Genomic DNA, 19,548 nt, shown 5'->3' with positions numbered 1-19,548 from the left:
CTATTAATTGTATGCCAGTATTGAAAGAAACAATCAATCTGATAAGAAATGGTTGCAAATTATTTTGAAAATGAGGCATAAAAGGTTAGCAGTAAGGATATTACGTTTGGCATCAGTTGTACCATTATCAGCGACTTTAACGCTTGCGCCGGCAAAACGGAAAAGGGCCCTTCAAATTTATTTTACCGAGTAAACCACAAAATAACAATGTACTTCTTATCCAAAATCCATCCCATCATTTAAATTCACCACAATCACGCAACCAATTACATCATAATAGGGTTTCCATAGCATTCAGATACTAATGTTACCGTAAATAAAACAACTTAGCGATAATCCTAGGGGCATCCTTTAATCTACTCTAACCAAATGGTCTTTCCACGCACCATGAAATTGTCCTGGAAACTTCCAGTGTTTCATATTTCGTGATTAGTTACCACTGAGTTTTTCATATGAAGACATACGAGCGACCAAGTGGTAAAACTGCCTAACACGCATAGTTTGACCCAGGCTCAAATCTTGGGGAATGTGCTGACTGTTTGGGTTTTCATGGTTTTCCCTATTTGTAAGTTAATTTGTTGTGAGCTAGTTATCTTTAAAAAGCCTTTTACAAAGGTATCTCTTCGTTTAGGCATAAAATCTTCGAGTGCTTGGCCAGAACCTAAATAATCTAATCTAATTGAACCGTTCATGCAGATGTAGATACATGTAACAGACAAGCTTGCTTATGCAGATTTGGGTAAAAGAAAAAAAAAAAAAAAAAAACTACTATCTTAATTCATATAAACAAATACAGTGAAAGAAATAAGCTTGATATTTTAATTTCCTATTGAAATCTAATACTAAACTGAATCTCTTAGCTGAACTTCTTTGTTTAACATGCAATGACAGCAGTACCTTAGTTTTTGTGAAAAAGATACAAGTAAAAGTTATGCGGTTTCAAACTAAATTATTCAGTTTTGAAGGCCGTAAAAAATCGCCAAACTATTGCTGATGCCAGTGTAGTGAAAAATAATTGCGGCAACCCTAATGCAAGAAAGGAAGTATATTAGTAAATAACTATCTAAGATTGATGTTTTAATTTAGATGAAAGGTTAATTTCATATAATACTTTATTATTATAATTTATATAAAAAAGGCTAAACATGACTGAATGGAAGCATAAGAGTAAACAACTATTTCAGATCATTATTAAAATTTATATAAAAATTGCTAAACATAATTGAATGGATGCCTGCATTGCTATTTCGCTACCGAGTTGTCACTAGAGCATAATTTCATCTCATTGGTTGTTCAAACGTAATTTTCTATAATGAATGATTTTTTTTTTCTTTGAAAAAATTCTCGGTAAAGTGCTGAAATGCCCACTTATTTGTTTGCCGCTTTTTACAAGGGTAAAAACAATTGTATTTTTGTCAATTTTCATTTACTTTTTAAGTGAAAATAGATACATAGATAAAGATGTGTACATAGATAAAGTCAACGGTGTGTGCAGTGCCATTTTTGTACAATTCTTGGATTTTTTTTAAAGTGAAAAATAGGTCGCTGTGTACATGGATACCAAGTATGTGCAATTCTTAAAAACGTGTCAAGCAGTGGGTGATTATGCACTTTACCCAAAATTCTATTGCAGACTTTCGGTCATGTGCAATTCCTAAATTGTTAAATCCATAGGATATCAAAAAAGGATTTAAAAATTAAACTAGTATTTCAATGGCATCTTAAGAAATATAGAACTATATAAACTTATGCAATCTGAAATTAGCACGTACGCTAGATTTGGTGCTGTGTAAATAGGCGCGTTTGCTAGATTTGTTGCTTTTGGGCATACATTCTCGCTGCAATTTTTTTACTGTCCTCAAAATGGAATAGTACCAATTATTCTCTAAAAAATATATGCAACACAAGGGTGCTGCTGTGAATAGGATTACTATGCCACATAAAACCTGTCTTACATGTATATTTCTGGAAAATTACTACTGTTTACATCAGAGGTTTCTAATGGATTTGGTATGGACTCCTTGGGGGTCAATGAAATTTTAAAGTTTTTCTATGATTGTCAAGAGGTCGACTGGCAGCCAATGCCTGAATAAGCACTGATCAGCACAATCAAGGACCCATTGATTACCAAAAATTGATAATTAACAGTTGTTTATTGATTAAAACCTTTATCATACAAGTCTTATTCAAAACACATGAGTGTGCTAAGTATTGAAAAATAGTCATCTGAAAACAAATATTCTCAAATTAAAGCTGTTACTGGACCAACATTATTGACTTTTCGCTCTTGAGGAAATAAGCTTTAATCAAGTCCATAACTTACTGCAAGAAACAAGAAAGAGTTTAAATATTTTCAAACGAGATGATTTAAGAATTCCGTTCAGCACTTGTATGCCAAGTATTCAAAATATTGCATCCACGCATCAAGTGCAGACATCGCATTCAGTAAAACTGAACTTTTGGACAAAGAGAATCTGTGATTTTGTGTCTGAAAACTTGTTTATAAAATTAATAAGAAGAAGAATAAAAAAATTAATAAAAATAAAACATCAGTCTAATAAACCATTTTTCTTTCATAACTTTTATTCTTGTTCTTAGTCTAATTGCCATCATTATGTATAATTATTTGTATTATGATTGTTTCAATTGCTGTATATTATAGAGAAAAATGTAAAGGGGTCAATGAAGAAAACATTTCTCTTAAAAATGTTCAATGCAAGAGAAAGGTTGGGAATCTCTTGTCTATATATAAATACTGAAAATCTGTGAGGAGCTGATAAAGAAAAATGAAATTGAGTATCAATTTGAGAATGATAATTTATCTGTTGTTGTAACCAAGAAAAGGAGTCAACATTATACAAGAAATGCATATTGGGAAATAATTGAAAATTTGATTGTGTCCTTAATATGTTAGGATTAAATTATTGATGTTTTTAGATGGGACATTTATTACAGAAAGATTATTTTTAGATCATGCATCTAGGAATGTTGTTTAATATACAATGAAAGTATATTTTATGAGAGGGAATTTTAAATGTGTGTGGTATCACTGGAAACATATTTGAATTAAAAGAAAATTGGTTATTTTCTTGAAACTGTTGAAAAATTTCCATGCTTGCAAAAAAAAAAAAAAAAAAAAAAAAAAAAAAAAGCAAGATCTGTAAATTTAATAAGATAATTTTAGTGTACTTGGAAATTCTAGTATATTGTACATCTTAGATTAAGCAGTTGCATAGGCCCATAACAGCCGAGTGGTAAAGTTGCTAAATACTGGTAGTTCGGTCCAAGGTTTCGATCCTGTGAACAGGCTGGCTGCATGGGCGTTTTCATATTTTTCCCTATGTGTAGCATGTATATATGCCAGATTCCCTTAGAAAGTCCTCCATGAAGGCATTCTTCTAATCAGGCAGATAGCCATTTAGGGTTTGCCTCAATCGCATAAACCAAACAAAAGCAGTTGCATAAAATATGTGGAGTCAAAATGCAGTAATGAAGATGTTATAAATACTGGATAATTTAGTTTGTAAAATTTAATTTGCTTAAATTTTAGTTTGGACTTATTAAGATAAACCAGACCAAATTTTAGCAGGCTGATCAAGCTTTAATTAATATAAAACTTCCGTATTCTAGAAACTTCTAACATTTTATCTTTCATGATTTACAGTTCAAGGTTTGGTTTTAAAAATAGTCATTTAGATTTGTTAAAACTGTTGTATTGAAATATTAATAATATTTTAATTCATATTAAAATTTCAGGCTCGTATAAAGCTCTCAGTCCAAACTTTAAGCTGCACTTTTTGTTCTTATGATTTCTGAAGTTAAGTTTTAGAATCATGTTTAGAAAAATATAGTTTTAACATTTTTTTTTTTTTTTCTTTCCTAGAATGGAGTTTGAAATTAAAAGGACGTGGGATGACAGGCCATTAGACCATGACATCATTAAAATTCTTTTCAAAAATGATAAGGATTTTATCATCATGAATGTTACAGCACCTTATTTTAAAGATCCGCCTCCCCCAAGTGGTGCTGCAGGACAGCCATTTGAAAATCTGTTTGATTATGAAGGTCAGTTTTTCTTTTTCTACTTTAGTGTTCTTTTACAGTTTTTTTACTTAAAGAAAAAAATTCATGAAATACTGAAGTAGCTTTAAGGTCACTGGTTGATATACAGTAGACTCCTAAGTAATTGGCCCATTCTAGGAAAAAAAGTTAAGTTTGTTTACTGCAGAAACATGGAAAGATTACTGTTGCAAACCATCTTACAAAACAAAACTATTTATGAGAAATACAAAACAGAAAAAAAGAACTCATGAAATAACAGCAGTATTAACAGGTGATGTTATAATATTTAGAAAATTAACTGTTCTTAATGTGAACTATGTAAACATTTAAATCATTTCAGTAATGTTTATTAATGAAAATGACCAAGTGTAGAATCATGAATTTTGTACTTCACATTGGCTTTTACTGAAATACAAGAGTAGTATAAACAAAAACAAATAGAAGGTGCATCGCCTTTGCATTGAGTAATTCGTGGTGTACTTCTGTTCATGGAGGTAGGAAGTAAGATGGAGAGGCCCTACCCGGTTTGCCCGATAAACTGCTTTAAACACTGGTGATTTCTTCGTGGTGACCAAAACATTGAATGATTTACGATTAAGATCAATGGGTTTTGATACAATCTGATGTAAATTTTTTGTAATTCGTAAATATACATATAAATGTATATACAGTAGAATTCCAGAAATTTGCAAAGCTTGGGACCAGAGGTTGTGCGGATTTTAGGATTTTGTGGATTTCAGGACAGAAAAGATAAAACATAATATTCAGACTAAAAGTGCAAAATGAATAAGGCGTATTAGATACATTTAATTAAATTATTATGTACATTATTGCAATAATTTATAATATGCATTAAATTATTATTACATATATAAATTGATTATATTATTCATTTTATTATATGTACACAGCTTCGAGATTTGCCGATTTCGCCTCATGCAAAGATTTCCGGTTTGGGATTCCAGTGTTAGAATCACTGTTGCTGTAAAATTTCAACAGCTTTCCTTTATTTTTCCGTATATCATACACAATCGTGTCGCAATTCCATACCATACTGCTATAAATCGAGGAGTAGCAACTGCTTCCATCTTTTGCAGAATTTGCACTTTTTGCATTACCGTCAATGCAACGTGTTAACGTTTTTCAACGTTGCAAGCAGTAAAATCACGAGTTCGTTTCTTATCTGTCATTGTGTTAAAAAGGGCTGAAATTAATATTCTTAATTTATCCACAAAATATCCGGATAAAAAAAGGCAGCACTAAACAATCTCATGGAATGAAATAACAAAGCTCAGAAAATACAACAATCGCGAACTTGAACAAAGAGTTGAGTGAATCGTCTGCTTTTTTACCTCGATGCAGATTAGAGGGGAAAAACTTATCTTATTTATTTTATCTTATTTTTTAAACTTTTTTTTATGTTAATAATTTGGTATTTCCATTTTGTCTCATTATTATTCGCTAATTATGACGTCATTTATTCGGTAAGTATTTTTTTCTTTGATATTTCGTACTCAATGTTGTGGTTTCCGGAACCTATAAACTGAATGTTTACATTCTGAGAGGTAACGCGGATTTCAGATCGGCAGATTTTCGGTATTTGACTGTATTTTCTTTTTCTACAATATTTCAGAGTCCTGAGTATATGAAAAGCATACACTTTTAAACATTTCATTCTGAATGGAATTAAAGGCTGTACTTTTCACAGAACTGTTTCCTCAGTATGGTTTAATCTAAATGAAATATTCCACACGTTTTCGTTAAATACATTAGAAAAAAATTTTAAGGTTATTCAATTGTATTTGTTTAAGGATTAAGATAAAGGTTAGGTAGGTTAAAAAAGGTTAGTTAAAGTTAAAAATTAAAATCAAAGTTTAGTTAAGATAAAGGTTAGTTAAGGTTAGAAATTAAGATCAAAGTTTATTGTATTATTAATATTAAAAATATGCATTGTTTCTTTTCTATTTACAGAGCTTCTTCCTAAAATATTGTACAACAAATTGCACAAACTAGGCATTCCGCACTGGCTTGTCTTTATCCATGTACACGTCAATCTATATTCACTTAAAAAGTCAAAGGAGCAGCCAACAAAAAATATATAATCTCAATAAACTACATTTTAAATCAAACAATGAAATAACATAAAAAAAATTCATCATAGCACTACACAAAGGAAATATCAACTTACCTTATTTACAAATTTCAATCAAAATTCCTTACCAGCATCCAAAATCTTTCTAAAATTATTTGAACTATAATCTATATACTGGTGTTGCCATATAAATTCCCAAAAATAAAGAGTCGAAAATATCCTTCTTAATTCCAGGTATCCTCCGACGTTCGAATTTCCTTCCTACAAACAGGACACTTAAAATGACAGCTAAGTAAACCTTCATTTACACACCAGCCAATTAATGCTTTTTTCCCTTTCATTCCAAATCGTACAGAAACTTCAAATTAATCTTACAACATTCAGCCATTTTACCATGTAAACCCTGAAATAACAACGTACTTGTTATCCAAAATACGTCCATCATTCAAATTCACTGCAATCATGCAACCAGTTACATCATAATAGGGTTTCCATAGCATTCAACTACTCAGGTTACCATAAATGAAACAACAACTTGGCCATAATCCAAGGGGCACTCTTCAATCTACTCTAACCTCTAAGTCAATTTATAATTAATGCTGTATTCAGTTCATTTCAAATTAGAGTACCTTTTATTTTAATATTAAAATAAGTTAAATAGTACTTAATTTTCTCTGAATATTTCTGAAAGGGAATAAAAAAAAGGATTTTTTAAAAATATTATTTAAAATTAACTGAGTTATTATAAAATGTAAGGGAATAATTCTTTTAATTATATTTATCAGATTTTCCCCCCTAATTTCAACAATACATATCCTAAAACTCTTCTTTATTAATTAAGACACAATAACATGCTGGACAAATACTAATTTTGAAGTCAAACAACAAAAATCGGCATTATATTTTCAAATTTTCACAATGGTTTTACCGAACCATCATCCTCAGCTGCAAAAGGGCAAATAAATGAGATAGGATATAATGATTAGATAAGATAAGAAAGCCTGGACAGGAGATAAACTACTGGCACCATCTGTTATGAAACCAGAACCGAAACATAATTTCTTTAAAGGCTGAAGGCAAAGAAGGATTGGAGTTAGGGTCGTTAGCTAGAACAGAAAGATTTTTTTGAATGTGAAATGCTTCCAGAAAATCCACTTCATCAACGGAAAATGTTTTTTGAATAATTTTGGCAGCAGAAAAATGGAAAGTGTGATTTTCAGACCAAAATGTTGGGCAACAGAAGACTTTTCTGTTTCCTTTTTTTTAACATATGCCTCATGTTCCTTGACACGAAATTTTAAGTCTGTCTTAGTTTGAGCAATGTAAATTAAACCACACTGGCAAGGAATCCTGTAAGTACCCCAGGAATTCATATCCGGAATGGGTTCCTTGAGTGTGGAACTTAGAATTTTATTGATGGGAGAATAAACGACCCAAAAGTTACATTTCCGCAAAATACGTGCAAATATATAGCTAATTTATGGAAAGAAGGGAATGACAACAGAATTTTTATAATCTCCTAAAACAAGAGTGTACCTTTTGGTGTGTTGAGATGAGAATTTTTTAACTGCTTGATTAATAATGTTGGGTGAAAAGCCCCTGTCAATAGCTATTGCTTTTAAGTAATTTAATTCTAAATCAAGGGATAGTTTGGAGGAGCAAATTTGAAGAGCACTGAAAACATAGGAATAAAATGATGCTAACTTTTGTTTAGTCGGATGACACCCTCCACTTGAACATTGGTGAATAATGATATTACATCAAAAGGAACCATGACTAAATTTCTAGGAGAAATGTTTTTAACTTTTTTTACAAACTCTATTGATGTTTTTATGGTGTAAATGTTATTGTCTAATGGAGTTGAAAATCTGGAAACTAAATATTTAGCTGACGGATTCAAGGCAGTACCTAAACTATGACTAAATTTCTAGGAGAAATGTTTTTAACCTTTTTTACAAACTCTCTTGAATTTTTTATGGTGTAAATGTTATTGTCTAATGGAGTTGAAAATCTGGAAACTAAATATTTAGCTGACGGATACAAGGCAGTACCTAAATTTGATAGAATAGCTTGGAAAGGAATACCACTTTTGTGAAGTTTGGGGGGAGCATATAATCTGGCACAATTTGCAACAGATGGGATAAGTGAATGTTTTAAGTTGCTTGAAAGGATTTGTGAAGGTTTAGTCGCAGTTTTTATTTCTGACAGGTCCAAAGGTGAAGGATCTTTAGGGATCGGATTATATGGTCCTCTGTTTAAGAGTTTAGTGACACCATCGATGTAAGTGTTCTTATCCATGATGACTATCTGGCCACCTTTGTCAGCCTTTGAAATGATAATATCAGGGGTAGAATGAACTTCTCGCATTGTAGCTCTTTCTCTCGCGGTTAATTTGGTTTCAAAGGTTTATTATTGAATTTCACATTATGAGCTATAAGATGCCTAATCATTTCTTTCTGTGAATCTGAAACTTTACTGAATTTGAAAGCTTTTTCGATAGGAGCCAAAATCTTTGGAATCGAGGGTTTAGAGGTTTGTGAGAAGTTAAAAAGTATATTTTAGAATTCTCTCTTGTTCTTCTGATAAACTAACATTAGAAATATTAACTATTGGCTGTTTTGGTATGTTTGTATTGGGAAGATTTTTTGAACTACTTGAACTGGAAGACTGTAAAAGAAGTTTTTCGAATTTTACCGCAAGGGTGTTTTTATGACAGTTAACTGCATTCTCTGTTCTAGACCAAGACTTTTGATGTAAAATCATTATTCACCGATGTTCTAGTGGAGGGTGCATTAAGATGTCTAGAAACCAGACTTCACGAATTTCTTTTCTCTTGCATCGAAATTGATGAGCTAATTTCTCTCACTCAAGTCTGTTTGAAACAAATGCATTTTGTTTTCCAAAATAAATATTGCAAGCAAACTGAGGGATTAGCCATAGGAAGCCCCCTGAGTCCCATCCTGGCTGATATCTACATGCATTATTGTGAATCAAAATTGTTTGAAATTTTAAACTTCCTAGGCATGGTTCCGCTATGCAGATGATACTTTTTTAGATATTTGAAGGTAATAAAGGTGATTTAAAGGAAGTTCTTTCAACAATGAATTCTATTGATCTTGCAATTCAGTTCACTTTTGAACTTGAGACTTGCAATTCTCTTCCGTTTCTCGACATTCTAGTCACACGTAGCACATCCAACTTCAGTACTACGTTTTACCGTAAACCTTCATCGGTTTGCCTTCCACCACACTTTAAATCATGTCATCCGACAAAACAAAAGTTAGCTTCATTTTATTCCTGTGTTTTCCGTGCTCTTCAAATTTGCTCCTCCAATCTATCCCTTGATGAAGAACTAAATTATTTAAAAGCAATAGCTATTGACAGGGGCTTTTCACCCAACATCATTAATCAAGCAGTTAAAAAATTCTCATCTCAACACACCAAACGGCACACTCTTGTTTTAGGAGGTTATAAAAATTCTGTTGTCATTCCCTTCTTTCCATCAATTAGCTATAAAGTTGCACGTATTTTGCAGAAATTTAACTTTCGGGTTGTTTGGTTTGGTTTATTGAGATTACGGCAAAGCACACTAGGGCTATCTGCCTAAGGGGAGGGATGCCTTCGTGGAGGACTTTCTAAGGGAAACTGTCTCGTATACACGTTACACATGGGGAAAACCACGAAAACGCCCATGCAGCCAGCCCGTTCGTGGGATTCGAACTTCGGACCAAACTACCAGTGTTCAGTGACTTTACCGCTCGGCTGCTGGTGGGCCCTTTCGGATTGTTTATTCTCCTATCAATAAAATTCCGAGTTCCATACTCAAGGACCCCATTCCGGATATGAATTCTTGGGGTATTTACAGGATTCCTTGCCAGTGTGGTTTAATTTATATTGGCCAAACTAAGAGAGCCTTAAAATTTCGCGTCAAAGAACATGAGGCATATGTTAGAAAAAAGGAAACACAGAAGTCTTCTGTTGCCCAAAATTTTTGGTCCGAAAATCACACTTTGAATTTTTCTGCTGCCAAAATGATTCAAAAAACATCTTCCATTGGAGAACTGGATTGTCTAGAGGCATTTCACATTAAAAAAAATCTTTGTGTTCTAGTTAATGACCCTAATTCCAATCCTTCTTTGCCTTTAGCCTTTAAAGAAGTTATGTTTTAGTTCTGGTTTCATAACAAATGGTGCCAGCATCTTATCTCCTGTCCAGGCTTCCTTAGCTTATCTAATCATTATATCCTATCTCATTCATTTGCCCTTTTGCAGCTGAGGACGATGGTTTGGTAAAACCATCGAAACTAGTCCTGAGAGAATTTGAAAATATAATGCTGATTTTTGTTGTTTGACTTCTGAATTAGTCTTCTTTTATTACTTCCATAAATATGCATGTCATAGGATTTGCTTTCCAATCCTTTTAACATTCCTTTCCAGTGTGAACAATTCTTTCTTAAATAATTTTATAACATATTTTTTTACAGGATTTCTATTTATGTTTGCTATTCAATGTTAAGGTTATTATATATTTAGATAATATTTATAATCATTTTAAATTTAGATACATTTAATAATTAGATTTCTTCACAGTAACTTTCACAGGAGTTTATAAATGAATAAATCCTTCATTTCAAATACATTTAAAAATAATTTAATACATATTTATGTATTTTGTTAAAGGCAGATAGAGGCTTTTTGTAAGCATATGCATAAATACCCATACATATTTCATATTTTTCATTTTTGGCATGTGCAAATTTTTAATGTCTCTGCATTCACAATCTCTTTTGAATAAAGTAATTTACAATAATCGTTTTTGAATAAAGTAATTTACAATAATCGATTTTGAATAAAGTAATTTACAAATGTTTTCACCTCTGTCGATTGCCCTATTTTAAAATTCTTAATAAGCTGTCTTGATAATGTGGCACGTTCACATGGTTGCATCATCTTGATGGCACATGATACTTCCACGGAATTTGCAAATGTATCCATCTTCTGTTCTACACATTTGTGTAAAATTGCACGTTCACATGGTTGCATCATCTTGACGGCACATGGTACTTCCACGGAATGTGTAAAGCACATGGTATTTCCTTTCTGTTCTACATATTTGTGTAAAATACATAATTTTACACAAATGTGTAGAACAGAAGATGGATACATTTGCAAATTCCGTGGAAGTACCATGTGCTTTACAGAAATGTGTAGAACAGAAGATGGATACATTTGCAAATTCTGTGGAGGTACCATGTGCCGTCAAGATGATGCAACCATGTGAACGTGCCACATTATCAAGACAGCTTAAGTTAACTTATTGGCATATCTGTGTGTATATTTATAAATTTTGATGAGAATTGGAGCATTAGGTGGTAATTTTATTTTTTAATTAACCCAAATGAGTAATTAAACTAAATTAATAAAAAGTGTAAACCCAAAGTGATTATTTTTCAGTTATAAAAATAAAATGATTAGTTTAAAATGAGCAACTATAAAGCCTCGCCTCTAAAATTTTTTAAAAAGTACGTGTTTCATATATGAGGACGAGAAAAAATTTATTTGGTACTATTCCGTTTTGAGGACCGTAAAAAATCGCCAAACCATCGTTGATGCCAGTGCTGCCAAAAATAATTGCGGCAACCCTAACGCAAGAAAGAAGTATAATAGTAAATAACTGTTTAAAGATTATTGTTTTAATTTAGATAAAAGGTTAATTTCATATAATACTTTTTTATTATTATAATTTATATGAAAAAGGCTAAACTTGACGGATGGAAGCATAAGAGTAAATAACTATTTCAAATCATTTTTATAATTTATATAAAAAAAAAGCTAAACAACTGAACGGATTCTTGCATCGCTATTTCGCTACCGAGTTATCGCTAAAGCATAATTTCATCTTGTTGGTTGTTCAAACATAATTTTCTATAATGAATGATGCCTTTTCTTTGAAAAAATTCTTGGTAAAGTGCAGAATCGCCCACTTATTTGTTTGGCAATTTTTACAAGGTTAAAAACAATTGAATTTTTATCAATTTTCTTTTACTTTTTAAGTGAAAATAGACGGATGTGTACATAGATAAAGTCAAGGGTGTGCGCAGTGCCATTTTTGTGATTTTTTTTAAAGTGAAAATAGGTCGATGTGTACATGGATTGCAGACTTTTCGTCATGGGCAGTTCCAAAATTGTTAAATCTATAGGATATCAAAAAAGGATTTGAAATCAAAAAGGATTTAAAAATTAAACTAGTATTTCAATGCCGTCTTAAGAAATATAGAACTATCTAAAATTACGCAATTTGAAATCAGTGCGTACGCTAGATTTGGCGCGCTGTTAAATGGTCGCGTTTGCTAGATTTGGCGCTTTTGCGCATACATTTTCGCTGCAATTTTTTACGGTCCTCAAAATGGAATAGTACCATTTATTTAATTTAAAATATTTTGTCAGTTGAAACATAAAATAAAAGTAGTGAATACTCTATCAAGGGTATCGAAAGACATATACAATTTTAAAGTTACTGCAAAGTATTTTTCATTTTTTAAGCATAACATTTTTGCTAAAAATCTATATTTTTATAGTTCAACAGCTAAGAATTTTATAAAACAAATTCATAATCAAAATCACTGTTGTTAGTTATTGAAAAATAACCAACATTATATAATAAAGTTATACAGTCAAATACCGAAAATCCGCCAACTCCTGAAATTCGTGTTGCCACTCAAAATATAAACATTCGGTTTATAGGTTCCGGAAACCGCAACATTGAGTACGAAATATCGAAGAAAAATTATTTACAGAATAATGATGTCATAATTACCGAATAATAATGCGTCATAACGGAAATACCAAATTATTGACATCATGATAAAAGTTTCCCCCCCTCTAATCTGCATCGAGGTATGAAAGCAGACGATTCACTCAATTCTTCTTTCAAGTTCACGATTCACATTGTTGTATTTTCTGAGCTTTGTTATTTCTTGAGATTATTTAGTGCTGCCTTTTTTTAATCTGTATATTTTGTGGATAAATTAAGAATATTTTAAATTTCAGCCCTTTTTAATACAAATACAGGTAAGAAAGCACTCATGATTTTACTGCTTGCAACGTTGAAACACGTAAACACATTGTATTGACGGTAATGCAAAAAGCGCAGATTCTGCAAAAGATGGAGATAGGTGCATTTTATAGCAGAATCGTATGGAATTGCGATACGATTGTGTATGATATATGGAAAAATAAAGAAAAACTGTTGAAATTTTACAGCAACTGTGATTTTAACATCAGAATCCGAAACCGGAAATCTTTGCATGAGGCGAAATCGGCAAACTTCGATGCTGTGTATATATAATACAATGAATAATATAATCAATTTATATATGTAATAATAATTTAATGCATGCAATAAGTTATTGCAATAATGTATCTAATATGTCTTATTTATTTTGTACTTTTAGTCTGAATATTATGATTTATGTTTTCTGTCTTGAAATCCGCAAAATCCTAAAATCCGCACATCCTCTGGTCCCAAGCTTTGTGGATTTCTGGACTTTGTGGATTACCGTATTGCCATCAATAATAAAACATGTGATTTTTGCGTAAATGTCACTAAACTATACAAATTGCTATTATCTATCAAACAATGAATTTTTCTTTTATGCTGAAGTATCCCATTTTTCGATTTGCATGGAACTGTTGTGTGTCGAAATACTATCAAAGCGCTGTCAAGGGAGCTTCTGAATATAAACAAAAAACACCCCATCTGGAGACCGAAGCCCGGAGCAGTGCTTCACCTGTAGGTCAGATTTGGCCTCTCCTTTCTTTCTTGCCTCCATGCTCCTGTTGGATGCATCCCTTTCATCTTGGCATGCTAATCCTTCAAATTCTTATAAGAATCATGACATCTATGTAAATTATGTTTAGCTGTGATTATTTCACTGTGAAGTATATTTTGTGGTGATTAATGCTACTATTTTAAGTCATTTTACTTATTGTTGCTTTCTGAATTATTTAAAAGGGCAAGACAATAGTCTGCTCGAGTAGCAAAATGCATCTCTCAAAATAAGACCATAGATTAAAAAAAAAAAAAAAAAAAAAAAAAAAAAAGAGGTCTGCCCCCTCCCCCCCCCCAAAAAAAAAAAGAGAGAGAGAAAGAGAGAAGTTTGGTCTGACTATTTTATGGAAGTTTGAAAGTTTGATCTGAATATTATTGAAATTCTATTGTAAATATAGTTCTTTAATGCCAGTTTAATTTGCTTTCCTCTCCAGTGATGTTGTTTTTTTCATTATTTACAGTGTATTCTTTTTGTTTTAAATATTCGTTTAAGTAACTAAGTGGACTTATCTTTCAGGTTAATTGAGGTAAATTTCTAATAATGAATTATAGTATGGTTTTTCCTCTTTCTTGTATTTTTTAACTACTTTCATATCAGCGGTGAACTGGTATTAACTGTACTTGTCATTCCCAGTTTATGGGGAGTATACTGCATATTGCTTTGAACTTTATATTATTATTACATATTGCTTTGAAATTTATGGTTATTTACTTTATTTTACTGATGTTTCCTTTTGATTTACACAATAATATAATACATATTTGTCATGAATTAAAAAAGAATTCAGGCATAATTTTACTATACTTAGAGCATATGTATTTAAGATAAATTTAATGCTGAAATAGCCATTTCTGAAACAGCAAAATAGAGTGTATTAATTGCTTTAAAAATGTGCATTGATAAACTACAGATATGTAAATTAAAGCTGTCACTTATTTTGTAAAAGACTAATCTACTTTAGCGTATGGTAAAGGGAATTCATTGAATTGTATTGCCATAAATATTTTACTTTCTATCAAGCATGTAAAGTCAAACAGATGAGAGGCAAGGCCAGAATTGCAGTGCAAGGTAGGTAATATAAAATGGTGGAAACATGGTCTGAGTGTCTTTGAATGGAGTGTAAGTATAAAATATCATCATTACGACAGACTTTTTCATGAGATTTCTGAGTTGTGACATGAGACTTACTTTACCGTCATTAATGACAGCATGAAAGTGTAGGGTTATGACTGTATTATCAAAACCAGGTGGACCATGCTCTTTGATAAAGAGGAGACTACAGAGTGTTAAACTTCATGAAATTGTTAAAAAAATAGGAAATTCCAGGCTCCTTCCAGATACATTTACCGTTCGTTGGGAGATCCAAAGGTTAAAATTTCATGGTCAGGCAGTTTAAACTGGAGATTAATGCAATCACTTTCAAATCTCTCTTCCAGATCATCATTTTGGAGCTTGAAATAGTGATGCCTGGAGTGACAATTCATTCTTCTTGATATGGCAATGGACTCACTTGGAGTTCTGAATGTTAGGTTTTCATAAGCTTCTATATTTAAACTAAAAACTAATGTAACCTATGCTAGGTACCACCTTTAGTGATGTTCACCACTGTTAGAGTTTGAAGCGGTGGTGATGTATCCCATGGGGCAACGAATCACGTTACATTACCTGACAATCTGATGGGTGCCTATGAATACAGTGTCTGATTACCAGTATTAACTGGAGTGTGTTATGCCTTTGTGAAGTTTTCCAATGGAAGCTCACTAAGCTTTCCGATGATGGTCATTCCTTCTAATAGGGATTTGCTTCCCCTTCTCCCGGTTCCTGCACATGTAACAGTGAACATGGGAAACTTTTTTGATATTTTAAGCAAATTTTAAGCATCTTCTGTGCTGCCCATACCATTGCAACAGTTTGGCGAGGTCCCATTTCTGTTTTAGCATGATCGGGCTCTGGTGTTTTAGAGCTCATGGCATGTATACCTATTTTGTTGACATAGTATTAAAGAACTGATAAACACATTGAAGCATGACCTATGCAGCTGGTTTACTGACATAAATATTGAAGAATCCACATTAAGCATGTGGGTCTTAGATCCTGGAGCTCAATCTTATTGAACAATTAAGGGTAGAACTAAAATGTTTGCTATGAACCAGAGCCCTAAGATCCACATCAGTGGCAGATGTGGCCTCTTCTGTTTTACAAGAAGGGCATGCTGTTCCATCTGAAAAACTCCGACTGTGATCATAGCACATAGCAGATCCTGTCAATATTGATAACTAATGTTTGACTTGGAGAGCCATAAAATTTAAATGATACTTTTAGTCATATATGGTACACAAGCAGTAGATTATCGTAAGAACAGAGATCTCTGTCCGGTCATTCACAGCTGTGTGTATTTACTCATTAAATGCTAATATTCATAAGTATCAAGTTGAAATCTTTTCACTCTAAGTCTAATTACATGCTGCTGTTCCTGCAGCCAATTTCTTTTCTTTTCTTTTTTTTTTTTTTTTTTCTGTTTAACAGACAGTAATGTACAATCTCACTGAGAAGCTCTATTTACCAGTTTTTGGAAGTTAAAGGTATTTATAATGTGAATTGCTATGCTCCATAACTAATAACTCCATAACTCTTTACTCCTGAGCACTTTTGAGATAATTTAAGAAAGTGTCTGCTATATGTCCTTTCTCAAGACTGTATATGAGATGGGTTGAGTAATATGTGGCTTTTGCTTCCTCGCAAGGCCTCTTACAGCCTAATTAACAGAAGTAAAGTTCTCGATTTTCTCTTAACTTAGGAGAACATAAAATGCATAGTAAAACCAGTTTCTGTAATTATTCTTATAAAATGTTGATGATTTAAAAAGTCATTGTTTTGTCAGAAGAAATCAAATTGAAGACAGCGTGAAGGATACTTTACTGTCGTCTAGAGCTGTGAAAAATTTCAAGTTTTTAGCCCTCTTTTCTCTTTTTTTTCCTTATCTTTTTCATTTCCCCCCTTTTTTCTCTTAAGCAGTAAAATATTTTGATTATTAATTACTAAAGAATTTTAAGAAAAGTTTCCAAGAAGAGACTGGGCTGGTGCTAGGCATTTTACTTCCTGGCGCAATGTCTCCTAGTCCCAGATTTTGTCATCCGGTGCCTCCCCAAACTATCTAAATTTTGCCACCCCTAATTTCTGTAGCCCAGTGTGACTGCACTGGTTGTACTGGCTCTGGTGCCAGCCCTGTGAAAAGAACTAGATTTCATTCTTTAAAGTGCAATTCCATAGAGCTCTGTGGAATACTTTAACATGGAAGAAAATAAAGAACTTTTGGCCTTCTTGATTATATTGTCCAAGCCTGTTGGACTCATAAGTTTTGGAATTTGAATGATTTTGCTTGGTTTGCAAATAAAAGTATAAATTTAAGTGACATAATAAACGGAGTTCTTTAAATAAGTGACATAGAAAATGAAATGTATTGTATAGAAAATAGTGAAAGTACCATGGAGCTTTGAAACAGCAATGCTTTAAAGTAAGTGACAGCTTGAAAAGCTTTGGCTATGTACTGTTGAGATATTTGTAATCGCATTGTTCTTGGTTAAAAAGAAGTACAGCTTTCTGTGACGTCCGATGCATTAGCTTTCTGTCAGGTCTGATGTATTCTGAAATAATCCCATTTTTTTTTGTTTATATTTTCTTTATGTTATTTTTGATTGGTTGTTTATTGTGTTTTCTTTATGATTTGTTAAAACATGATCTGTTGTAAAGTTATATATATGACCTCTGTTAAACCTTTTCACTGTCTGTGTGTATTTCTCTGCGTGGATCTCTGTGTATTGCTTTGTAACAAATGTTTGTGTTTCGAACCACAGCATTTTAAATGTTCAACAGCAGAACGTGGTTCGTCAAAAGTTAGAATGCTCTGATCTTTTTTTCATTAAACCTTCTATACCAGTGCCATAATTTATTGTTCATTTGATTTTGATTTGGGGGGGGTTGTGAATGATGGCCTTTTTCAAGCGGAAGTGAAAAGGAAGTTTTTGGTGCTGCGCTATTTGATGGCGTTAATAACTTTACTGTTTGGTGTCGAAGAGTTCAAGCAGTGTTTACTGCAAAGGAATTGGATACATTTTTAGAAACAGAAGCAAGCGCGGACAGAACTGCAGATGTTTTGAAATAAAAAAAAGCTTACGCCTTAATTCTTGCACTTTTAAGTGATAATATTACTTCTTCTCTTCAGTGTGAATACACAGCATATAAAATATAGAAGAAACTGCAAGCTACATATAGTGCTAAAGGAGCAGTGAGTCAGATTTTAATGCGTAAACGTTTACCTACCATAAGAAAATCTAAAGATGTGTCAATGAGATAACACATTGACAACATAATGAACTTGGTTAGTAATCTATGCATCTCTGGATCTGAAGTGAGTGAATCTGATGTTATTATTTACATTTTAATGTCATTGCCGAAAGGAATATGAAAATGTTAAGGCATCACTAGAAAATTAACAATGTGATAATTTGATTTTGGATTTTGTTACAAACAGACTTATTGATTCTGAATCCCTTATGTTCGATTACAAAAATGAAAATAAATATTCTAAACCAAATATGAACAACTCTGTTTTTATTAGTGCTCCTAAAGAACTGTTTTGTGCTTATTGTAAAAGAAATGGACATTCTGCTAAATTCTGTCGAAAAAGAGAACTTCGTCTGTCATAGCTGTGGAAAACTGGTCATTTCAAAAGTGAATGTTTTGATAATTCTAAAAAGCAGGCAAATTCAAATAGTAATAAGTATGCATCACCTGCAATATCTTTTATGGCTGGAAATCTTGTGCATGATCAATTTATTATTGATTCTGGCGCAACTTCTTACAAGGAATGCTTTACCTCAGTTAAGCCTAAGACTGGAACTGTTAAATGCACGTCTAAATCGACGATTTTAAAAGTGGAAGGCATTGGTGACATTTGTGGCAAAACTAAGGAGGGTGTTGAAATAATGTTAAAAGATGTTCTTTACGTTCCGAAATTAAACGGGCAATTAATTCCTGTCAAAAATATTGAAGCAGCAGGTTTGAGCAGCGTAATTTTTAAAAATGAAATAGTTTACATTGAAAACAAAAACAAACGTTTTAGATTTGGACAAATGCGGACAATATTTTAGTGATTTTTCACCAAATCTATTTACAGCTGTAGCAGTTAAAAATGATGATTTATGACACAGAAGACTAGGACATTGTTGTGATAAAAAATTAAAACTAATGAATCTTCCCGCAAAAGAAACTTTTTTGTGAAGTCTGAGTTCGTCCCAAAGTGCATTGCCTATAGGAAAGGGTCCTCGCATAAAAAAGAATCCAAACCATTTATAACTATACACACTGATATGTGTGGTCCAATAAAACCTCACACATTCCATGGAGAAAAGTATTTCGTGACTATAATTGATGATTACTTGCGATTTATGAAAATAAGATTACTCAAAAGAAAAAGTCACATTGTTTGACGACTTTAAACTATTCTTTAAATTGAATCCAACAGTCGCAAAACTGCACTGTGACAATGCCAAAGAATATGTCA

General features: G+C 32.3%; 1 protein-coding gene across 2 annotated transcripts in view; it reads left to right on the top strand.

Moving 5' to 3' along the window:
* Positions 1-19,548, top strand: part of LOC118179682 (UPF0462 protein C4orf33 homolog) — a 132,777-nt gene that overhangs the window by 46,904 nt on the left and 66,325 nt on the right. For both annotated transcript variants that reach the window (XM_085808014.1, XM_085808015.1), the window contains one exon: positions 3,884-4,065. In XM_085808014.1, coding sequence (XP_085664140.1) covers positions 3,884-4,065 — 182 coding nt within the window. The remainder of the gene's footprint in view (positions 1-3,883; positions 4,066-19,548) is intronic.

Source organism: Stegodyphus dumicola, chromosome X1 (genome assembly GCF_044657685.1).
Source record: "Stegodyphus dumicola isolate Sdum_Otavi_A_Nest chromosome X1, ASM4465768v1".
NCBI classification, from domain to species: Eukaryota; Metazoa; Arthropoda; class Arachnida; order Araneae; family Eresidae; genus Stegodyphus; species Stegodyphus dumicola.
This window is presented reverse-complemented; position numbering and strand designations above follow the sequence as displayed.